We start from the raw sequence: 26051 nt of genomic DNA on the forward strand, positions 1-26051 counted from the left end.
TCTGGTTGCAAAAACAAAATGCCATACCATTACACTTGCAAATGCAAATGACAAACTGAGACCATTCATGAAAGGAAAGCATTCATTCAATTTACAAAAAAAAATGGACAACTTACTTTGCCTTCTTTGTATTATCAGTTTCAGCTTCTTTCACTGAAATATAATAAGCAATATGCAATATTAGCTTGTCTTTTAAACTTTAAAATCTCTTAAGCCAGTGATCTTCAACTGGTGTGCCACAAGAATTTTTAAAACATGAAATACCTGACTATTTAGTCAGGGTCACTGACCTAGATTGTCAAATAAAAAAATGACGATAGCCAACACAATAAATAGCCATCAGGTGTAAATGAATCAAAATTATACCTATTATTTTTGTCAGATCAGCAAAAAACATACTTTTTGGTGTGCCACAGAATTTTAGTAATTAGTTTATGTGTGTCATCAGATGAAAAGGGTTGAAAATTGCTGATTTAAGCAATTACATGCATTAATCAATACCAAATGGTCCAGGTGCACAGAGCCACTAAAAAAAAATTTCTGTATCATCTTGTCACTGGTCATATACTACAATCAGTACTACTATTACTGCTGCTTCTACACTTTTCAATGAAACTCTCCTGGGCTGATTTCTTATTTACAATAGCCATATTATGTATGGCATAATTTAAAAGCAAACTGCCTCAGGAAAATTACTGTTTTCTAATAACTGTTTATCTGTCTAAATGCTACTTCTTTGTAGCAAAGAACATTCATCTAGGTATTCACTTACTATGTTCAGTCCCAGTGATCTGGGCCAGGATTCGGAAAGAGCGAGACTGAGTCGTGCCCGTCCTTGGGTGCCAGTCTTCAGTATCCTCAATCAGTCTCTTCTTGCTGGCATCACTGTGAGTAGGTATGTGATAAAACTCTGTATTACGCTCCACAATGTGTTTTCTCGGTGGGCTAGGATTAGGAAGGAAAAAAAATGAATGAAAAATTTATAATTATATTAAGGATAAATATTCTCTGCCAAATTATTTATAATGCATACATTTAATCCTCAGTGTTCCTTTTACATATTTTGCTTTTGCAAGCATACACAGCTTCAATTTTTTTAAAGAGTACCCTTCTAAAATAAAGTAAATGGAATTGTTTTTTAAATAGAAAAAAAGGTACGTATATGCTAATACAAAATAATAGTATAAGTAACTACTCAACAGGGAGGTTACCGTTTAGGTGGGGTTTTCCTTTGTAAGTGACAGAAGAAGGCAGCAGAAGAGAGAGTTCCAACATGAAAAGGAAAAGAGAAGATTAAGAAAAGAAGGAAACAAAGAGAAATTTAAATATCCACAGAAGTAAAAATAAAACAATTTAAAATTATGTACTTATATTGTTCATGTAATGCCTAAAAACACAGATATGCACTACATTCACATAAACACCAATATGCTGCTAAAATGTATTAGCTTTCATAAAATTAAATGATCGTATCTTCAATAGGCCTACGAAACAAGAATGGTTTAGTACAGGCTAAACCAGGGGTGGGCAAACTTTTAGACTCGAGGGCCACAATGGGTTCTTAAACTGGACTGGAGGGCTGGAACAAAAGCATGGATGGAGTGTTTGTGTGAACTAATATAAATTCAAAGTAAACATCATTACATAAAAGGGTACGGTCTATTTTTTTTTTTAGTTTTATTCATTTCAAACGGGCCGGATCTGGCCCGCGGGCCGTAGTTTGCCCACAGCTGGGCTAAACCAACAATTCCAAACACAATTTTGGAAAGGGACAGAAGTGTTATTTTCTCATTCTTGTGTATAGATAGATACCCCTCATCCCTAGTAAGACTGTGTGCAGAATCAGAATAGTGAAAAAGAGCTATGGTATATGATAAACCAACAAAATATTTATCAAAGGAACCTCATGTAAATCTTGACTCTATGATTTTTCAGAGGTGGGATTTTGGACAAGTCAATCTCACTAGGACTCATTGTTTTCATTTATAAACAAGAATACCACATACAAAGTCACATTGTTCTGAGGATTACATGAAATAATATATGTGAATGGGATCTGTAAACTACAGAATTTGCTAAGAACATTAACTTTTCTTATAAAAAAGCATAAATATTGGGGAATTTACAAAGTACACTTTACCACTTTACACTAAGGAACCTTATCAAAACTGTCTCAGTACACTAGAAGTGTTTCTGTCCAGTGAAGAACATGATAGAAGTAATGTTAATACTGGCTTTAGAATCAGGAAGATAGAAGTGCAGGTACTACATCCTCCACTCAGTGTGTGTTTAATGCAAGTCATTTAATTTCCCCAAGTCTAGATTTTTCCCATCTGAGAAATGGGGACTATATCTATCTTAATGGGTTGTTTTGAGGAATAAATAATGTATGTAAAGTGTTTTCCACAGTACCTAATAGTAATGATCTCATACTATTTAAATTAGCCAAATAATTGTTTGTTATGCATGCTCTAAAACTATGGGTCATCTGCATAGACAAGGAATAGCATCAAAAGTATTTATATACAAAATTAGTAATACCTACTAAAATTTATGGTAAATTTTTAAGATACCAGAAATGAAATCTCTAAAACACCTTTTACTAATATTGAACAAAACCTAATCCTTTTTAAAACAAACAAAATTTAAAAAATAATAGGCATAGATTACTTCATAACCACAGTCTTTAGCAAATATAAATTCCTAAGCAGACAATACTTTATCTTATGCAATTACCTGAATAACTTTATTTTAGTATTAAACTTATAGCTTTAAATTTCTCTATAATTAGTGATTGCAGTTTATGCTTAAATGGCACCAATTTCAGGTATAAGATTATTGTATAATCTATAAAAGGTTTGTTCTATAAAAATATAAAACAAGAGTGTAAAATTAAGACAAGAATAGTAAACAACACCACTTAAGAATATCTTTTTAGCTGTGACTCAATTGGATACTCTGACATTCACCACAGAAAAGGTCTTGTGTTAAAATGATATGAAGTTTCTAAACATTCATTTAGTTTTTTTCAAACTTTGAAACTCTAGAACTCTGATTACTATGATTGAAAAAGAGAATAATCTCAATGATTTTAATTTTTTAAGTATTTGGGATAGAATATAAACTTAACTAGCAAGAGCAAACTATTTCAAAATACAGACATTAAAAATCAGCAAGTTTATTCAAATCTTTTTTAAAAAGACTAAATGGCAGAGGCTGGAACTACAACTCTCACAACAATACACATGGTGTATAATACTTATCTATCTCCCTAAGGGTTAACTGAAGTGTGGGTGCTGTAAACATACCCACTGATTCATATGAAGTTCTCTAGCATGAAAAAGATGTTCCTGAGCTCCTTAACATATTTGAAAATTCTTGCAATGAAAAGATATTATCAAAATGTGCTGGTGGTGTTAAGGTGAAAGCAAGATGGAAAGTCACAGAGAGACAATGATGAAAATGACAAAAGGAACCACTGATTAGGTACTTACACGGTGCCAGGGTTACTGAAAGAGAAATAATGCACACACACACACAAATGTGATAGAGAAGACATTGATGTTCCCAGGATGATGTAAAATCGACAAAGATGAGGCCAGAAAAAGAAGAAAAGGGAAAAATGAAATAACAAAATTCAAAACAATGAATTTACATAAAGATGTTACACAAGCATCATGCTTCAAAATAATCATGTTAAGCACAAACAAATGTTAGTAAAAACTAACTTTTTGTTACACTGTTATTATTGGGACAACAGTCTTATCTGCGTTTTTGTTTGTTTCCCAAAACACTGAAAAATACTTTATATATCATTGTTAATTCAAGTCTCAAGTTACTAATACCAAGAGAGAAAGATACATTATTTTTTTTTAAATTTCTAGGTTTTTATAAATTTCATTTCAGTATAAATCCAAATTCCTATTATATTCCTAACAAAGGGCACAGAATAAAACAATTACTAGATGTAAGATGTGAAAACAAATTGTTTTAGAATCATTTTTTAAATCAAAGAGATTAGGAGAAAAATCACTTTTACATAATGTAAGTAGTATATAGTAATAGCAAGTGTAATCACACATAAATTATCCTGAATTAGGAATTATGCACTATTTGAACATTTTCTTAACTTTTTTAATATGGCAATTATGATGAAAAATACAGAAAGCGCAGAAGGTCATAAATAATGGGCTATTATTCAATCTTCATACTCTCCCGTGTCCATCACTACTACTACCCTCACTCACAAGCAAATCCCAGTAAGTTTAGAACTGAATTTCAGGAACTCCATAGTTCTGTTTTATCAACAACCTAATTTACCCAGAAAAGCATGTCTGATATTATATAGTAAAGGACCTAGATCAGTAGTCGGCAAACTCATTAGTCAACGGAGCCATATATCAACAGTATGACGATTGCAATTTCTTTTGAGAGCCAAATTTTTTAAACTTAAACTATATAGGTAGGTACATTGTTATTAACTTAATTAGGGTACTCCTAAGCTGGCCTTTGCTAAAAACGTCCTCAATCTGATTGAGGTACGTTCGCTGAGGTCGACCCCTTCCAACTCTCCCATCCACACTCGTCTTGTATACTTGTTTCAGATAGACGAGTGTGGATGGGAGAGTTGGAAGGGGTCAACTTCAGCGAATGTACCTTAAAACAATGTACTTCCCGCCCCCCCCCCGCCCCCCCCCCCCCCCCCCCCCGCGCTGCGTATCCCGAGGCCCGCCTGCGCTGCGACTCCTGTTTCTCAAACCACCGACACCACCGACACCACTGTGCCCCCCCCCCCCCTTCTTCTAACGCCACTTCTTCAAAATAGACTCGTCCAGGCCAAAAACCGACTTCTGCGCATGGGCCACGAAGTTTCAATTACACTGTACGTGCGGCGACCACACGTGGTATTTTGTGGAAGAGCCACACTCAAGGGGCCAAAGAGACGCATGTGGCTCGCGAGCCACGGTTTGCTGACCACTGACCTAGATTAATAACATCTAAAGAGGGAAAACCTCAAAACATAATTCACTCACATAGCCTATTAAGTAACAGAATCATTTAAAAAATATAACCCTTGAACAATGTGAGGGTTAGGCGTGCTGACCATCTCCCCAGCCCCCTCTGCTGCAGTCAAAAATACGAGTATAAGTTTTGAGTGCCCCAAAATTGTGTTGTTCCCTGGTATCCTCCAGGGATTGGTTCCAGGATCCCTTTGGGTACCCAAACCCACAGGTGTTCAAGTTCCTAATATAAAATGTGTGGAACAATACATGCAGTCATCCTTCCGCATCTGTGGTTCCCAACCGTGGATCAAGCATAAGGAGAGTCAACTGTATAAATTTATTGAAAATATTTTGCACATAAGTGGATCTGTGCAGTTCACACCCATGTTGTTCAAGGATCAACTGTATATTCATATATTCCATTAAGGACAGAGAAGATAAAGTCTAAACTCTAGCTTTTCAACACACTGTTTAATCAATCGTTCCACAATAGAGTTTTAGTCAGAGTAACTAATAATTCATTGTAAACATAGTGAGAATAACTTCCTACCAGTTTTAATACTAAGACTGTGAATGTGGCTATATTTCCAAACATCAAAGTCAGTTTTATAAATTCAAAAGAGGTTGAGTTTCACCGAATGGAGTGGGATGCAGGAGTAAGTTGATCTCAATAGTTTATCAATATTTATTCTTCTCTAGCCCCAATGCAAAGCTTTCCCTCCTCTGCCTTACTGTTTTAGGTAGTAGGGAAATAGTTTTTCAAAATAACCTCCCCTCAACAGCGTAGAATTTTAGATATATAACTAAACATTATAAAGTTTCGGGAAACAGTTGTATGCCAACATGAAGCTGGGGAGGATGTTCTGTGTGGTGAGGAGCAGCAAATGGAGGGTTGATTGCTTTCAACGTAAAGATGCCAACTTGAATATGCCAAGTATTTCCATTCACTTTAGAAAAGCTGCCCAAGTAGAACAGCCCACCATGCACCACAGGGCCAATGTGGCCGTCAGATGACCTGGCTTTTTACCTCGGCTATGCTGCCCACTTCCCCTTTGCCCTGGGCAAGCTGCAATCTACAGATAGAGGAGCCTTTTTCTTTCACAGTGAAATGGATTGCAATTTCTCTCTCTCTCAGTCTCGTTGTAAGGGCATATGGTTAACATATTTATTTGAAGGCACTCTGAAACTATACAAATACAAGTGTGTTCTTAGGATAGATCCCTCAAATGCTCATTATTAAAAAAAAGTGATATCAAACCCAACTGTAGTTTATGCACATTATGTACTCATATAGCCTCAATTCAGTCAATTTATCATCAAGTCTATAATCATTTAAAACAAATATGAATTCAAAGTAACAGAAATAAGCCCAGTTCACAAACAGGTGATATAGAGGAAGTTACACCAAAATTTGACTTCAAAAGAAGTAGGCTCCAATCTTAGCTCTATCACTTACAAGCTGCCAGATTTGAGAAACTTGAGTAACTTCTCAGCATTCAGTTTAAATGAGAATTAAATCACACATGCATTTAGAAACACCTAGCACAATGCACAATAATACCTAATAAATTAATTCATCTAAATCTGAATCTTAAATACATATTTAACCTAAATGCTTAAATTTCTTTTTCCAAGTCTCATTTTCCCCCCTTTAAAGTCAAATTGTTCCATTGGAATCTAGTAACTAATCAAAGTCTTTATGCATAAGAATTTAACTTTAAATCGACAAAAAATAAACCAGGGTTTGGGGATTTTTACTTCTTGTGTATATAATGTGAAAACTATTCAGTTAGCGAGACCAAAGCTACACTGGAATATAGTTGCTCTAATAATTCAATAGTTAATTCTCGAGTGTGGCTAAGATATCCCATATTTCCAATTCTACTCTCTTAGAGTAATGATAAATTTCAGCACAACTCAGAATAGTCATAACTTAACAAGAAAATATTTTAAATTCTAATCTAATATGATTTTAATCTATTTTAAAGTTAGTAATCACAGCCAGTTTACTGTCAATACCAACAAACAATAGCAAGGTTTTTAAGTTATACTACAGTGATTTCCAATGTCTATGCCCACTACCTGTGACATTTAATAAGTTGATAATTATCTCTCTTAACTAATTTAAAGGGTGTATAGACTTTCTATCATCCAGGGACACATAACTGCACAGATAGAGATTTAAACCTCCCAGCATCATTGTTTGAAAATCAAAAATGTTCTTAAGAGACTTTACCTGGAAAACACTTGTTTTGTTATATGAATTTGGAAATCAACTCAGTATTACATATGCCAATACTAGTGCTATATGTTTTCTGCTTTCTCTCCTACCTTTACTTTGTCCTCTAGCAATCTAGACTGATATACATTCCATTCCTCAAAGCATTTTTTAAGCCATTACACAGCAAACCCCACATATATTTTAAAACAAAAGTCAAACACTAATAAACAAGTCACCACCACATAGCAATGCAAACCATACTCATTGAAAAGACTAAATGTGGTTATTCGAAAGTATAGCTCTTTTGCAAAATTTAACTTAATTTTGCAAAAATTGGGCATTCATGCTGTTTACTCATATATAAATCACCATATTTCCTCTCCAGTAATGTAGATACTAACTTTGTCACTTGTGTTTTCTGCAAAGAGAAAAGAATTTAAAAATATTACTACCATATCATTGTATGTTGTATCTCCCAAGGCCAGGTTCTTCAAAATACCACATAGGAACTGTTAGGAAAAAATTACAGTCCAAAGAAATTGAAATTAATAAGGATACATGAAAGACTTACCTTGAAAGCAGCGGCCATTATAATGCAAGGGCATATGGAAGGGGAAAAGGTAAATCACTTAAACTACTTGATGTAAAATAGCTTATCTTCCAGTTTGGAAGATAAGTCTCATTTTGCTCTAAGTAGAGTACAGAGAGTGGTAAAAAAAAAAAAAAAAAAAAAAAAAAATGCAGCAAGTCCAATAATTCTTATATGTTAAAGAAAGATTAAACATTTCTTCAAGTGCCTTGTTCACTATTATTTATAAGAAACAGGAATGTTTACATCATATTATTAAGAAATGTCCTGAAACTATCAACATAATCATAGATTTCATATTATTAGATAAGATGAGTAACTTTCTCAGTAGTGGTACATAATTAATAAGCGCTTGTTAGTACCTGATGTTTACTAATCCTATATAAATTTAGATGAGACGTCTATCAAACTGGCAAATTAGCTAGTTTTTTTAAATCACTTAAGACTTAAGACCTCTTGCTTTGAGGGAAAAGATAACATGAATTGAGCTTTACATCCTTATAAACTCTTAAATTTTTTATTATTGGTCTATATTATCTTTTAAATAAAAAGGAAGTAACAATTCTCAACTTTGAAAATGTTTTGTTGCAAATCTCTTGTAATGTTATAAAAATATGGAAAGTTTAATAATCACATAATTAGTAAAATGTCTGACAGTAATTTAAAAAACAAACAGTTTGGCACCTGATGTAGAAATGCATTGATCAATATCACAAAACACCTACCCTTCAAAATGACATATCACTGACAAGTGTGTGATTTATTTTTTATTTTTTTAATCTAAATGTAGTAAGAGAAAGGGCACTACAAATTTGTCTTAGAATTTCAAACGCCACACTTTGTGTTCAGAATAATCAAATTTTCATTGCCCTAACATCTGGACAACATGTGAAATCAAGCTTTTTCTAAATACACCCATTTGCAAATGATGTTTGTTAAAGATGCAAAATGCATAATGATCTCTTTTCTCCAGAATCTTGCACAGTGCTGGACACCAGGCCTGTGCTCAGTAATCACATGGCGATTGACTAAGAAGCCACCATAAAGGTCCTAGAACTATACCACTTGCCTACAGTTTCAGTTTGAAAATAATACGCTTTCAATCATTTCAAGTTTAATCATCAAAGCTATACTTATAAACCACAAAATTTAAACCTTGGTATTTTCATATACTTTAAAGGTAGTATTTTTCCATAACTTCAATTTGCTTTTACCTCTACAATCTTCCATTAGGAAGACTTTCATATAAAATTTCAAGATGTGTTAATAAGGAGAAAAGATTTTAGCTCAAACATTTCCTTCAGTGGACTTTTTCCTAGTGAACCTGGAATTTAATAAACGTAGTAAATTTCTGCTTTTCGTTTTCTGAGGGGCTAGCATTTGAAAGGCAGCATCTGTCTTTTAGGAATATGTACTTCGATGACTCTAAAATCTATAGTCTTAAAACAAACAGAAAAAAAAGACAACCAAACACACCTCAACACTACATACTATTTTTCTTCCTCACATGAAAGAACAACATTCTTTGAAGGACACTAATTTTCCGCAATATATACATCAAAACTTTAAAAAGCCACCCACAACCACAGAACCGCATGTAGGGCCCAGTAGCTGTTCCTCCAGACCTCCTCCTGCTCTTTCTCTCAGCAGCAGCCTGGAACCCTGCCACCTCTTTCTCAAAGCCCCACGGTTGCCATGGTGGCAGTGCTACCCAAAGCACAGTCCCTTCATTACATGAATTACCATTCGGAAGGGATTATCTCAGAAAGAACCTATCCACACAATTATTTTAATTATATTTTCCTGGGAACTGGCATTGGTAAAACCAATCAGGCATGCAGATTATTTCCCTTTTAAAGTAAATTTTTGCCACAATAAATCTGATCAAATAAATTATTGGCTTAAAGTATGATCACTGAATTCAAAGAATAAAATGACCATCTATAAATAAATACTGTTGAAAACAAACTTCAAAAGGGAAAAATTATAAGGAATAGATTTTTCAAAAACATCTAACATATATTTAGTGCCCATTCATTTAAATCCATTCATTTTAGAAAAATCTTTACAATGAAAATACCTTCTAATTTGCTTCTAAAGTTTTACATGCATCCCTGGACATTACTGTTTTGTCATTACTGTTTGCTTTTAAAGACTAAATTCTAGCATGAACTTACCTGAAAAGAACACTGCTTGCATTTTAACCTAAGCTAATGCATCAGGCACAGACATGAGTCAAAACTTTGATTTCTGTCTTTGTAAGACTTAATTCCTTAAAAAAAAAGCTTCTTACAAACTCCTCATTTCCTTTCTACTTAGGGTATGATACATAAGCTGATAAACTGACAGAACTGCAGCCACTCTCTTTAAACTTTTGGTGACTAATAAAGGGATGGAAATTTTGAGGAAGAAAGATATAAGATTTGCCTTGCATTATAAGTGCCAGCTGCTCAATGCTGTGCCAGGACTTGGACAAAAAGAGTTACGGCATATGTTACATGGTTCATAACATGTCAAAATGCATAATTAGGTTTTGATTAACCTATCATTGCCTTGCAGAAACTGCAGTATGTATATAATATAAAGCTACATGCTAATGAAGCAAATAAAACCTCATCTCCTTTCTTTCAAAGAACAGCTGATTTGGGGGGGGATTTAGATTGTTTCCTGGAAATTGCCTGAAAGAAGAGTTTTGATAAGAGCAGAAAGCACCCTTGGCCACCTACCCATTTTGCTGTTTACTGTCACCCTGGGATCCTCTTCTCTGTCCCTCTGCTAGCTCCTGAGCAGTCTCGGAACACACGCTGGTGACTGTGGGCTGCCGTGGGACATTAACTGCAGGTTTACCAGCGCTCAATGCAGGTGAACGCTGGTCAGCACTAAGATTGGCATTAGCATGCAGTCCAGATGCAGCGAATGGGGGAGAAGTGACAGCAGCCACAGGTGGAGGGGAAGCATGTGATGAAGTGGTGGCATGGGCTGGGGTGAAGGCAGACGATGGTGATGGGATGGATGTGACTTTTGGTGAAGACACAGAACCAAAGGGCCGTGGTGCCTTATTGTAGGCCATGTTGGTGGTGGAAGTGACTTTGGACACAGCAGGAGATGTAATGGGCACAGGTTTAACTACTTCTTTAGGTTCTCCCTATGTAAAATAAAAATAAACATATACAAAAACACACCAAATACATGCAAACCAGATTCTCTTAAAAGAACACAGCTTGTTTTTAAAAAGACAAACACAATCATGTTAGCAGCTCAAACTTTATAGGTTTCCAGATAAAACCAATTAAGTTGATATAGCATAACATGCATGCTAACTGTTCCCAACATGCATAACACAGATGCACACACTGAGTACATTTTTTAAAATAAAAATGAAAGGAGTTTCAAAATATTTAGAAAATGGAGCAGGAAAGTTATCAAAAAGCCTAAAGGCCATCATAAGTGTCAATTTAGACATATTCCAAAGGAAAAAATTTCAAATTCCTCACAATAAATAATACATTGCTAACCGAAATGTTTATTTTAAAATATCCAGAGTCTCAATTATAATTCCATCTTTCAAACATGTTTAATTACTCTCCAGAGTACAATCATTTGATTCATGCAGAAGCAGCAGCACATTTCTAACTCTTCATGTACAAAAAAGGAATAAGACTGTTTTCAACTAACTCAGAAATGTGCACATCCTAATTATTTTGAATCAAGAAATTGCTTTTTAAAAATCAACATAAAACAAACAAGTAAGCAAACAAAATCAATCCTTTTCTTGTCCTGTAATCCACCAGTTTCTCTCTCTGGAATGTTTTGAGACATCATTCAGGAAATAAAAAGGAATAAAATTCTTTGCCTTTTCCAAAACAAATATTTAATAGTTACATGAGGGGAAAAAAAATGATCTTAGATGTTTCTTCACTGCTATCAGCCAAAGAAAAAAAATAACTAGTAAGAAAGATCAATTCTTCCTAAAATTAACAGAATTTGTGTTTACAAATCCCTATTCCAAAGCAAGTATAAAGTTAAAAAAAAAATTAAAGAATAAATCCCTACTCATCCTACCATCATGAAACAAAAACAATAAAAAATGTTAAAAGTATACAATGGCAAGTCTATTATACTTAATTTTAAGAAAGCAAAGGTAATCTAAATAAATCTTATAAAAATTATAAATCTGACAGGAAAAAGTAGCTTATTACCTCAGTAAATCAATACAATAAGTAATTTGATAGAAAGGCACAAGTAAAATTAAAGAGAAATCCCCAAACAGCATAAAGCAGATGTATGTGAATAATGGTTTGGGACAATTTGAAGATATAGATGAGAGAAAAAAGGCATTTGCCAACAACCTAACTCAAGAATACTCAGCAAATGTAATTTAAAACTTATTAATAGTATGAATAAAATAAGATTAAGGACTTATAATATTCATTTTTAGTAAACACTTATTATGTTTAGAATATGTGAATAAAAACAGGCAAGTAAAAAGTAATGTAAAAATTTTGTATATAAGTTATTAATAATATATGACACTGGAAAATGTTTTAAAATATAAGTATAATTAGAAAGATGGTAAATCTGTATGTGTTGATTTCCATTTTCCCGCCATCCTTAAAGGAAAAGAACTGTAAGGAAAACTGTACTAAAACTACATTGTCAGTATGGCCTGAGAAAGGAATGGAAATTATAGTAGTTCAGGAGGGACTATCAAAATGGTACCCTAGTGATAGTAGATTAGAAACACACCTTTTGAACAGGTACTGGTTCCGGCCTGGATGTAGCAGATGCTCTGGGGGAAAAAATGAGAGAAAAAATAAAAAACATGAACTTTTACAAACTTGCAAACTTATTAATGGAATTTATATTATTATATACCTTAATATACTAAATCATCAGAACTTACAGTTTTATAATTTATTATTTTTTACTATCCACAGTCTACTAATTAGTTTATGGGACTCAAATGCTGCAAGATCCAATAATACCCCTACACTCATTAGTTCTCTACATACTCAAATGAGTAAAGACAAACACCAATCATGTTTACTACTGCACTTATGTTTAATCTTTAAAGGGCAAGGATAAATAAACGTAACTTTTTGATCCTTGAGTGGCTTCTAAAACATCTCATCTGAATCATCTCCAATAGTATCTGCCTTTTCCCCTCACATCCATGAACCATCCATAGGATATTGGCCTCTTTGTGAAGATACTGAATAAACTCAGGTTGAACTGAGTCACCAAATGAATATTTATTTTGTATTCAGATTCTTATCTGCTTATGCAAGTTTACTTGTTATGCTGAAACTAAACTGTAAGTTCTTCCTTTAAGCTATAATTTCAACGAAGGTGATGACCATGTACCATTTGTTTCTATCAGTATTGTGCCTGCCATGAAAGAGTAATGAGTGTTGAAAAGAGAGAGCAAGAAAGCAGGACAAAAACCCATGTACACTATAGACTTGACTATTTCTAAATCCAAATTAATTTATTTTTAATATATGCTTTTGTATAATTACCGTTCCTTTGTTTAGTGTGGATTAATAGTAGCAATAATTGATTTATAGGAATTATCTTATACAATCATAAAAAATAACCAAAGTTATTATCCTGATATTTTAGATGAGGGACTTCAAAGTTAGAGTGAATAAATTACTTACTAGGATGGAGCTGAGGCCACCAGTTCTTATATATTACAATACACTGGCTGTAGTCAAGGATAGTAACTAAATGATTGGGAAAGTTTGAATGATTTAAAGGCTATTTACCCAGTATAAAGGTACATGTTATGTTTAATAATGCCAGAAGCACTTGGGCTCCTCTATATCACACAAGCCTGAGGACAAGTCATGAAGTGCAAAATTCAAGAAAAGTAACCATAGTAAGTAAATGAGTGATCATTTTAAACTACAAACTCTGAGATTGCTTTACTTATAGAGAAAGATGCCAGTGAAGGATATTTGGTCTCTGTGAGTATAACCTAGTAACAAACTCCAAACATTTTTAGCAGCAACTGATTTTTCCAATATCTAATTTGGTTAGCTAGGGCAAGCACTGACTGAATAACTGGCTAACCTAATGAGAGGCCAGAATAGATGCTAACACTTGGTTACTGCTATATAGAATTATACAATTGCATAACTTTCCATGTGTACTCTCAGACAGACTTTCCATTCGTACTCTCAAATTTCTCTTTTAGCTCATAGGGTTATTATAACAAGCAAAGGAAACAAGTTTAGAACAGAACAGTGGAATCTTCCTTCATTGAAATTTCACAATAGGCTGCAAATCACAAAGGATCTATATTAAAAACACCCAAGGCATTACCAACAGTTTGCTATAATAGACAAGATGGTATCCCATTTTTACATCTGGACCCTTAAACTCTTCTAGCAACATAAAAACAATTTATGAGAAAGAACATGTTCACAAATAGAATAAAATGCACAGATTATTTATATATATATATATATGAAAACCAAAACCTTAGTTTATTCCAGATGTTTCTTTAAAAAAATATATATATGTTTGATTTCAGAAAGGAAGTGAGAGGGAGAGATAGAAACATCAATGATGGGAAAGACTCATTGATTGGCTGCCTCCTGTATGCCCCGTACTGGGGATCAAGCCCACAACCCAGGCATGTGCCCTGATCAGAAATCGAACTGTTTTCTGGGGTTCATAGGTCCACACTCAACCACTGAGCCATGTTTAAACAGTGTTAGCAACAACAGCAAAAGCCACATAATGGTTAGTTTTCAATTAATTTTTTTGAAAAAGCATATAGTAAGTCCTGATATACTTTAGGCATTGAAAGTTCTACAAAAATACTGTTTGAAATTTTAAATTCACAAAAAAATTTATAAATCAGAGGCTTAAATCTGTTTTCCCTTCTTGCCTTCTAATAAGGTTTTACTAGTATAGTGACATGAATGAACTAAGTCAAGTCTCAGAGAAAAGAAGGGCAACATGCCCTGGAAACCCCAGGATTGAGTCCATCACACAATAAAAACACAACCATTTAATAGAAAAAAACATAAACTGACTTATAATTAAATGTCAAATAAAATGGTTGACATCAGATGCAATAAAAATTAGTTCTGTTGGTTCAAATATTTAAATAACCACCAAATTAGTCATAGAATCATTGTAATGTGGAAGGTTCTTTAGTGCTATTTTATCACATGCCAATCAGGTACTCATCTAACCTGAGCTTGAATGTTTACAGGAGCTCACAATTTAAGCCATGTACTTTCTGAACACTTCTGTTTAAACTGGCCTTCATTTTTGTGTGTTATTTTGCTTCCTGGAGTAAACAGAATATGTCAATCTGTCCACATTAAAAATATTTGGAAAAACATTTTTTACACACAGCATATGTACATAAAATCTATAACATACATTAATTATATTTTAAAAGATCAGTAGGCTACAAAAATCTTATAAATGTATTTACATACTCTTATGACACAAACTATTGTGGTTAAGGAAATTAAGAATATAGGACAAGTGAAATCTGCAAAATTAATAAATAGTAATAACACTAGTATTTTTTAAAAAAAAACTTTACTAATTATCACAGAATAAAAAAATAAAAAGATTTTTACTTTCAAATATGTAAAGACTAGAGGCCCAATGCACGAAATTCGTGCAAGTGTAGGCCTTCCTTCCCCCAACTGCCGGCACTGGCTTCCCTCTGGTACCTGGGACCCGGGCTTCCTTCTGGCCACCAGCAGACACCCAGAACTCGGGCTTCCCTCGCAGCCCTGGCTTCGTCCAGGAGGTCATCCGGAAGGATGTCCGGTCTAATTAGCACATTATGCTTTTATTATTATAGATCGGCTTTAGTGTTAATACACAATGCTTGTGTGAATAACACTGTAAGTTGCTAGAAGAACTATGTATCTTATGGTTCTTTTGGAAAATAACTTGGCATTTATTTACAAAAAGCCTTGAAGGAAGCTCGTGACTTTTGATATAACAATCAACTTCTTGGAATCTATCATAAGGAAATAATGTGAAATATGGAAAATACTTATGTATAAAGATATTTGATCCCTACAGTGTAACTTTTAAGAGTGAAAAATTGAAAACAACTGATTAAATACACAGTGAGAAAATGATTAACTTAATAAAAACACATGATGAATCAGTATGCAAAGACTAGAGTCATTCTAAGAAAGAATTCTGAATGATGATAACATGCTTTCTTTATAATGTCAAGTGAAAAAGGAAGATAGAGCACATACAGCATGAACAGTGCATGGGGAAAAGGGGATGGAAGCACATCAACATTTTAATTGAGGCTCCCTATGAATAATATTTGTTTTTTCTCTTTTGTGTATGTTTTCCATATTTTATACAATACACATGTGCTACTTTTTATAAGTAAGACTATTTCTCTAAGCATGCTTAGCAGAAAACTACTTTCAAAAACACGAAATAAACAAAAAGGTTCTGTTTTCAAAGATGTCTGGAAAACTTGAAGTTAAAGTTAGAAAAGCATCTAAGCAACATGACTTCTCAGAGCCTTTAAATGCCTACAGAAGAAAATAGTGTGGATTGTTGTGCATACCCATTTGAGGTACGGAATGCTTATTTACTTAGAATACTCATTTAAGAAACTCTTTACAAGAATGAAGTTAGGAAGTAAAAAAACTCTCTAGGAAATGTTAGTTAAAAGAAAATAAATCTATGTAAGTCTGAAATGTTTACTCAGGTCTTTTATCAGGGGCTAAAATTAAGGAAAAGAAATATTACAACCCATAAAATCCTAGAATATCATTCTTATCCAACTAGTACTTTCATCAACTTTAATAAGATACCCAAAGACTGTGTACATAATTTAATCAATATTTAAGGAGGAAAATCCCACTTCCTTCATCAAACTAAAATGTATACTTTCTATAGTCCCTGAGAAAATCCTAATGTATGAATAAAGAAAACTATTTCTCAAAATTAAAATTTTTATAGTTGTCTTTCTTTATTTTTAGAAAAATATATTGAGCATCTGCTCCTTTACTTTAGAAATGTCATAGATTACTTAAAAGCAAACAATTTTTGTCACTTGATTTTATGATAATTTTGCCAATTCAACACCAACAGGAATCTCCAATTTGGAGTGTGAAAAAGAATGAAATTTTATTCAGTGCAAAACAGCTCAATTGTGGTATAGCACGGTTGTGGCTCTGATGCCCCTCTCTGGCTAGACAACTCTGCTCTGCTCCTCACAGGTCTGCCTGGTTGTGCCCTGGTCTGCTCCACTTTGCTCTGTTCTGCTCCATTCTGTGCCAGTCTACTCTGGCTTGTACTGGTCTGCTCTGCTCTGTTCCAGCGAGACATGTTGGGTGTTTCAGCTCCAGCCTGGGAAACACAGTCTTCAGTGGAAAGAGAAAGTGCACTCTCAAACCCAGAGGGGCACTGACTTAACATAGACAGAAGTCCCCACCCCTGCTCCCTGCTTGGTCTGTCATTGTGCAAATGAGGGCCTCAAATCCTTGCCATTTGATTGGTCCAAAAGGCACTGTCCTGATTGGTCATAATGGAGCCACTCTCATTGGCCAGCGAAGATGCTGATGGGGGACATAGCTAAGCAGCTCCAACTGGATGGGGAAAGCCTCAGTCCTATTGGTTGAAATAGGATCCTAGGAACTCCTTTGTAAGGACTGGCTCAGGTGGCAGAAACACAGTGCAGGCAGGCAGTGCAGTGCAGAGGCAAGCAGTTCAATGCAGACTTCTCTCTGACGTGCAGTTTGTGTGAGAGGCCACTGTGTAGAAATGGGTTTTTTTTTAATTTGAGCCCAGGAGCCCTTCTTAGTAGTTGTCTTCTTTCTTAGGGTCCACATTTAATAAAGACTTTTAAATAAATAAAGTTTAAAAACTAAGGTATAATTGTTAAAAATTATTCCTACATTTTTCTTTTCAAATCCTGGGAAATATGTAATGGGATAATATATCTTCCTTTCAACCACAGTGATCATCACAAGTCACTTTTGTGTAATGTGTGTTTCAAACCAGCAGAGATCCTGGCCATGGCTTAGTGCCATGGACTCAACAATTTGCTCATTGTTCTCTCTTCCTTAGTGTGAAGCCACTGTACAGGAGTAAGCCATAATGGTGAGCGCCTACTGCCTTGGCTCAGGACTATCCTCAGCTCATGGAATTCAAAGAACAAAGACGTCACTGTGGCTAGAACAATCTATTTTGAAAGTTGATTGATTTTTATAAGAATGGTATCCAAAATAAAAATCCCTGATACATTACAACCAGTTCCAGAACTTCGGGCTGAACAGTTGAAAGGAGTTCTAAGTTATAAAAGATCATATTAAAAACTAGAATTGTGATGCCCTGGTTAGAATAATGTATAGGAAAAATGATGCCATAAATAAGCAATAGTTTTATCAAGGACAAGATTCAAAGGAACCAAACATCATATGAACACCCAATGAATGGTGTTATATTTAAGTTATATTTTTCATTAATAAGTGCATTTTAATACTGCTTTAAAAAGTATTAGTTAATACTTTAGTTAATGTATTAGTTAATACATTAGTTTATGTTTTAGTTAATAAAGTAGCCAATGGATGGTCACATTAGTCGTTCAGAATGAGGAATTAAGCAACAGAAGTAGACTGATAAAGGTTATTCACATTGCTCATTATGTCTTCGTAACTCCCTTCAACCATATCTAATATACTTAACTCCTAAACAATTGTACAGAAAAGAGGAGGATTTTTGTTCATCTTCTGTGAGATGAGCTCTATCTAAGTTTCCCACAGTATGGCCATCTTTGGGCTCGGTGACCTCAAGACCCATAAACACTAGGGTACATCATTCATCACTTTAATTGCAAAGTTGTCAATTTGCAATAACAAAGCAACTCCAGAGGGGAAAAAAGTGAGCACTCAAGTGTGCAGAAGGATGTCTCTTTATACAATTTTCCCATATTTTATTGTACTTCCAGTCAGTCTACTTTCCTAAAAACTTAAACCTTAAACATTTAAATCACATGGCAAAGTATCAGTGTGTTTTTTTCCTATATAACTTGAGAATATGTGAAGATTATATTTTCTATAAGCAAAAGTACAAAATAGCTGTGTATCAGCACCTTTCAGCTTATAAAAAATTGTCATCACATACACATGCACTCATACACAGAATCTCTCTTTCTCTTTCTCTTTCACTGTTTGCATCTTTCCTGTCTTACAATGGGAACTAATGAAGTACATTTTTCCCTACAGAGAGAAAGAAATAAGCCAAACTGGACAGACTTTGAAGAGTGGGATAAAGACTGTAAGAGGACAGAGCAAGGGAATTACTATCTGGGACACTCTCTTCTTGGGCTTGGCTGGAAACTGCGTGTGGATCTGCTATATCCAGAGCAGGCAGTTGCTACTTGATAATTACTTCCCTTGGTAAGGGCAAGGGCTTCTGTTATAAAGATCGTTTTCAGGTTAATGGGGTTTGAGGAGAAATTTTCATCAACCAATTCTAAAAGCCAGAGAGGGTGAGAGGAAAGAAAGAAGAAAGACATCTAGCAGCTTCCCTAATCCACATGGTTACACCATTTTCAAGGAGGAAAAAAAAAAATGCAGAGGGGAGGAAGGGGGAGTAGATAAGGAAACATTAGGCTAAATTTAAAATAAAGCATTTCCCATTATACAAATAATGAGAGAATCAGCATTACAGCTACCATTTATGTGGTCTTACTAGAGGCTCAATATTGAATTAAAGGCCTTATGCATAATATATCGCTTACGTTTCAGAAATAAAGGCTAGAAGTGTTAAACAACTTGACCATTAAAAAGTTTAACACTAATGTCTATATAATCCTCCCTCTAACATAGTGGTTCTCAACCTTCCTAATGCCGTGACCCTTTAATACAGTTCCTCATGTTGTGGTGACCCCTAACCATAAAATTATTTTCGTTGCTACTTCATAACTGTAATTTTGCTACTGTTATGAATCTGATATGCAGGATGTATTTTCATTGTTACAAATTGAACATAATTAAAGCATAGTGATTAATCACAAAACATATGTAATTATATATGTGTTTTCTGATGGTCTTATGTGACCCCTGTGAAAGGGTCATTCGACCCCCAAAGGGGTTGCGACCCACAGGTCTAACACATCCATCCCACCCAACAAGAGCCAACACATTAACAAACATTTCTTCCTCTCATGATATATTGTTTTATTTTCTATGGTTGAAATTCACCAATTCAATGCTATTAAGATCCTCAGAAATGTAAACTGAATACTTGTCAATTTAAATAACTAGTTTTGGTAACAGTTTTATATATTACTTGGCATCCTTCACTTGAGATCATCCTTCCTTCCATCTGTACAGTCATCAATATTTGTTGATCCATGGGCACTGTTCCAGGGTTTAGGAATACAGTGGTAGACAAGTCAAAGAGGTCCCTGCCTGAAACTGTATTCTAATGGAGGAGACAGATAATAAGCCAATAAGTAAGATAGTTTCAATAGTGATAAATGCAAAATTTCACATTATTCTACTTGATTTGAGAACTTTATTTTTACTCAACATTTATGTCCACAAGAACATTTTTATCAGGGAAGAAAGTTTCATCTGTCCATTATGTCTCATGTCCACATTCAAAATAAGCTCAGAATCATTTAAGAGGGTGGGGAAAGCATTTTTAGAACTAGTATTTATAAAATAATTTCTATAAAAAATGTTGAAGCAATTAGATAATATTTTAGATGTGTTCAAGATTAAATAAAAGGAAATTCAAAGTTCAAAATAATTCATTCTTATCATGGGTAAAGTTCCTCGACAATGAAAATACTATTTTAATAAAGGGTTTTATAAGGAATCTATTTTATATGCCATTGTTAAAAAATGGCTAACTTTACTATAGAAGTCCAGATAGTCATTATTTTAGGCTTTGTGCGTCTCAGGATCTTGATTCAACTACTCAGCTCTGCCATTCTAACAAGAAAAATAACAGACAAACTCTAAATAGGTGAGCGTGGTTATAAACCTTATTTATAAAAATAGTCGGGAGGCTAGGTTTGTCCTGTAGGTCCTAATTTGCCAACTCCTGGTGTAGGTCATTTTATAGTGTTGATTATAACAAACTTTCTGGGAAATAGTCCAACATGACCACAGCTCTTTTGAACTCTAAACCTCATAATCATTCTGCATAATGAAAAACCCCTAATTATAATTTGTTCAGAAATGAGTTTAGCTTCCCATTATTCTTTCTGTGGTTGCATGACAGAACCTTTCAATTCCTCTTAACTCCTCTACCTCAGACTTTCCTACTACTTGCAACTGAATGATCCATCTAAACTTCTAAACTACCCAGCACTGATACCAAAACTTGGTGAAGGGAGAGATTTAATATTATTGGATAAAGGATGACATTTAAGCACTATTTTTTAACTCTTTTACTCAGCACCTCACTTCATTTCCTAATAATGATAAAATCTACTCAAAACCTTCACATCTTCTGCTTTTATGTATTAGAAATGGGACTATTAGTTATGTAACTGGGTTTTTTAAAATTCTAAAATAACAACTAAAAGGGATGCACATACATTCTGTAAAAGAAGCTGTAAAGTATAATAATGTCTTTCCCATTCTTTTTGACCAAAACTATATACTTTAGTTCACATTAGACATGGATTATAATACTTGAATTGCATTTTCTGAATAGTACTTCATTACTAATATGAAAATAATAGTTTGCAAAGCAAATAATCTGCCTGTGAAAAATTAGGAGTTCCATTTATAGATATACTTTTTTTCTGGCTCTTTCATGACACTATTAAAATGCCACTGAGCAACAAATTTGGTATAGATTCATATTAGGAGAGTAGGCATCAATAACAAACCAAATACATAACTGGATTTTCAAAGACTTCTAGCAATGCATATAAAACTAACTGCTTCAGGAAAACCTTGATAAGGGTCAGATGCTAGAGAATAGGATAAAAGTAGTATATGCAAAAAAAGTGGTATATGCAGGCACAATTCATAACCTGATGTCTGTCTACTTTTTTCATCTTCATTTTAGGAAAAGCATAGAGTCTTAAAGAACAGAGCCTACCTTTCATATTCAGGCTTTTTCTTATCCTGCCTTTTGTTAATATGAGAAATAGGAGAAATAGCTATTTGGAGGTTGCAAGTCTAGGTTAACAACAAAATAACTTAGCTACTATAAAGTTTTCTTTGTTGTTACAATGACGATAGTATTCCCTCTCTTGCAGAATTGTTTTGAGGATGCAATGAGGTCTTGGATGCAATACACGTAACAGAGTGACAGGCACAAAGTAAGCAATGGCAGATATTATCTTCCGACTCCTTATGCAGATTTGCCCCTGGAGTTCTGGAAATTATTCTGTTTCTGATTATATACTGTTATATTCAAACCAAATTATCCATCAAGATAAGTTTCAAGAGAAAATAACAACAAACTCGAAATCGATAAGAAAATATACCTGAGTACCTAACAATTGCCAATAATTTCATTTGCCGATCACATAAATTATCTCATTTATTCTTCCTGAGAATGTAGTATTGTTGTCATGTTATATATAGGAAAGAAAAGCTAAAATAGGTCAAATAATTTGACCACAACTTAGAATCTGAAAATGACAGAATCAGGATTTAAACCCAAACCCCTCAGATGCTTTATATGCACTCTGCCTTCTAGGAATAATATCAAACTGAAAGTCACAAAAGTAACTTTGGTAAGAAACTTCAGAGAGAAATGGTTTCAAACAGTAAATAATGAATTAACTGTCTATTAACTAATAATTATTTGTTTTCTGTCACATTACTTATAGAATGCCATCTTAGATTTAATTCCTGTAAACACAGAAGTTAGTGTAATTCATACATATAGGTATATATGTAGTTAATACAGATATATAGAGTTAGATAACATATGTAGATATCTGTCTACCTGTTTCTTTAGCCATAGAAAGGCATATTTTACAGCTTGAGTGATATATACATAAATAAGTTTAAGCTCTTCAGAAAATTCCCAATTAAAGCTTAATAAACATGAAAAAAACACACAAAAACAAGAGCCTTCAATCCATCCTTCCTTGTTTTTCCAAAGAGGAGGATTTTCCCCCATAGCAATAGGAATTCTCTAATAACTTCACTTCCCAGCAGAATGGGGCTTGTGGTTCCTTAATGAACATCATCTGTGTGTGAAACTGGATGTTCTGTACAAAATAACAACCAGCTTCTGATATTAGTGGCAATGCAGATCCCAAGATACCATGTCACAGGATATTATTGTGGGTATATGTCAAGAACCTCATATTTATATTTCCTCTTCCTTGAGGTCTTGAGGAAAATAAAGAAACTGTAATCACAGTCCCCTATTACAACTACTGATGGGATGTGCTACCAATAGGCCAGACCAAATCAGACTGCAGGTCTGATGAATGCCCTGTGATACAGGGGTTGTACTGAGCATGTAAGATTACAGAAGTATCTGTGATGGTACCTTTCCTATTTGGTTTTGGCTATATATTCACATATACCTAGTCACTAAATATATATCTACATACATACATATATACCTGGTCATTGAATAATACGTTTTTATAATATTCAATTCATTTTTAATCACTCTGTACTTTATAAACAATCACACACCTTTAAGTTATGGTCAGAATCTAGCTACTGTTAACCACCAGATTTGTTTTGACTTGGCTTTCTCTATTACCATAAATTATTTTATCCAAGTACCTTCTCATTCTGACCAATATGTATTTTTTTATTGATTGGTGTGTTCTTCAGAGAGAGAGAGAGAGGAAGGGAGAAAGAAACATCAATTTGTAATTCCACTTTATGCATTCTTTGGTTGATTCTTGTATGTGCCCTGAGTGGGGATCAAACCTATAACCTTGGCATATCAAGGACGATGCTGTAACCAACTGAGTTACCTTGCCAGGGCTCTGACCAATACCTGTTATACCCAATGTCACTTCAAGTTTAAGGGCACTCTGTGCTTTATATGTTTTCATTAAATTAATTTATCTAATTAATTTGTTCATTAATTCCCCAAGTATTTATTAAGCCCCTAACAAAGCAGGCTCTATTGTAGGAGGTGGGGCAACAGTAATGAAAAAAAACACCTTCTGGGAAGGTGTTTATATTCTACTTGGGAGAGGCAGACTAAAAACAAATAAGCAAAGTATGTCACATGGTAATAAGTACAATGAGTATAATAAAGCAGGACACAGGCAGGAATATGTTCTTTTATATAAAGGAATCAGAGAAGCCTCCATAGTAAGATGAAATCGGAGCAGAGATCTGAAGTAGAGAATTTCAGGCCGACCACAGCAAGCGTAAAATCTCTAAGACAGGAATGTGCCAACTGGGCTAGAATGGGAGTAAAAGCTGGGGACACACTGAGAGATGAAGCCAGAGAGATAAATGGGAGCCAGAACACATAAGCTACATTATGCCACAGAAAGACCTCGTCTTTTACTCCTAAGTGAGATGGAAAAGTATTCCTAAACACAATATTTCATTTTGAAAGAAAGTTAAATCCAAATATCAAATTAAAGAAGATAAAATCTAAATGCAGTGTTGAGCAATAAACTGGCCTGTATACTGTTTGAACTGTATAAGCCTATTTAATAATTAAGAAGGGGAAGAGAAGGATGAAAACTGGCCCCAAACCTTAAATATGTATCAAGACAAACAACTATGTATGAAAAAAGCAAAATGTCTATGTAGTTTGTTCTTCATATATCCAAAGTGTAAGATAATGCTCTTTTGAGTTTCACATTATAAATGCTCTCTTGCTAATGTTGTAGGCAAACTTTGCTACTGTTTCCAAATACATCTCTTTTTCTATTCTTGCCTAGGCTAAACACATTAAATTGGAAACATTTTTTGTAAAGTGGGTATTTTTAGGTATTTCAAGTCAGGCATTCCAGCATTTAGCACAGCCTTATTAGGAAACCCAAGTCAGTCTGTTGTCTTAAGGAGAGCACAGAAATGAAAAACTTTTCATTCTTCATAGTCTCAACTTAGGTCTTTCCATTTATTTAACTTTTGGGTGGGTTTAGTTTTTTCTTAAAATTTGGACACTCAGAGTCAAAGAATGTAAAAGTTAATAATCAAATATGGCTCTATTAGCCATAGATAAAGCCAGATCTACCTTTGCTTAATGAGCCCCTGAATTCACATTTAACGTTTAGAAGTATAATCTTGAGAATCATCCTCAATTCTGAATCTCATTTAATTTAATGAGAACTAATTTGAACTAACCTGTTCAAAGTATTCAGTATGATAGTAGTATCTAAATCAAGGAAGGAAAATTTAAAGTCAGCAAATGTTCAAATATTTATTCATTTTTAAAAGTTTTCATTATTTGTGATTAACTTCACATTTATACTATCACAGAGAAAGGACTGAAACACATTCAATTGTTTCTTTTATTCATTAAGAATCTTTATTTTTGTTTATAGAAACTAAATTTTGTTTCTAAAACAGTATTGTTTATATTTCTGATTGCTAATTTCATGGATTTTGTTGTAAAATTTAAGCTACATTAGAATTCCATAGTGTTTCGATGTTTAAAAAGTATGGCTTTTTAAAAAATAAATTATGTCCTCTAATACCTCTGTCATCTCAGGAAGAAAATCTGAACTGCAGCAAATTAGCAACACATTCCACCTATTTTACCAAAAGGTAAGCTTATTATCCTAAGAGAACGAATTCTCTCCACCACTGTTTGAATCTAATATATTAGAAAATGACCTTGGAATAGTACTTCTTAACAGTACACAACTCACAACATATGTGACTCATCACACAAGTTCACACCACCCAAACTGGTCTACAACACCTCTCAATGGGACAAATACACTGATTAGATGCTTGAAAATTGTGACTATGTCAAATTGTGTAACACTGACATAGACCCCTGTTTTCAAACTTTTTAATCACAATATATAGTCAGAAATATATTTTACTACAGGCCTGGTGCATGAAATTCATGCACTCGAGGTGGGGGGGGTGTGGTTCCCACAGACCGGCCTGCACCCTCTTGCAGTCCAGGAGCCCTCGGGAGATGTCCGACTGACAGCTTAGGCCCGCTCCCCACAGGGCCTAAGCCAGCGGTTCTCAACCTGTGGGTCGCGACCATCAGAAAACACATATAGCATATCAGATATTTATATTACAATTCATAACAGTAGCAAAATTACAGTTATGAAGTAGCAACGAAAATA

The 26051-nt window shown here is 34.2% G+C and overlaps 1 protein-coding gene across 8 annotated transcripts in view; it reads right to left on the bottom strand.

Annotated features, from left to right (window-relative positions):
* Positions 1 to 26051, bottom strand: part of PDLIM5 (PDZ and LIM domain 5) — a 224209-nt gene that overhangs the window by 80825 nt on the left and 117333 nt on the right. For 2 of the 8 annotated variants that reach the window (XM_070392626.1, XM_070392643.1), the window contains exons 4-9: positions 12560 to 12602; positions 7626 to 7642; positions 3495 to 3509; positions 1212 to 1229; positions 773 to 945; positions 117 to 153 (exon numbers count right to left, since the gene is read on the bottom strand). In XM_070392626.1, the coding sequence (XP_070248727.1) occupies positions 117 to 153; positions 773 to 945; positions 1212 to 1229; positions 3495 to 3509; positions 7626 to 7642; positions 12560 to 12602 (303 nt within the window). Of the gene's footprint in view, positions 1 to 116; positions 154 to 772; positions 946 to 1211; positions 1230 to 3494; positions 3510 to 7625; positions 7643 to 10539; positions 10959 to 12559; positions 12603 to 26051 lie in introns of all 8 variants that reach the window. The other 6 variants (XM_070392611.1, XM_070392637.1, XM_070392583.1 and 3 more) reach the window with 4 other exon arrangements.

The sequence above is a fragment of the Myotis yumanensis genome, unplaced genomic scaffold, assembly GCF_028538775.1.
Source record: "Myotis yumanensis isolate MYYU_CA2020_CCGP unplaced genomic scaffold, mMyoYum1.0.hap1 SCAF_1, whole genome shotgun sequence".
Classification (NCBI taxonomy): Eukaryota; Metazoa; Chordata; class Mammalia; order Chiroptera; family Vespertilionidae; genus Myotis; species Myotis yumanensis.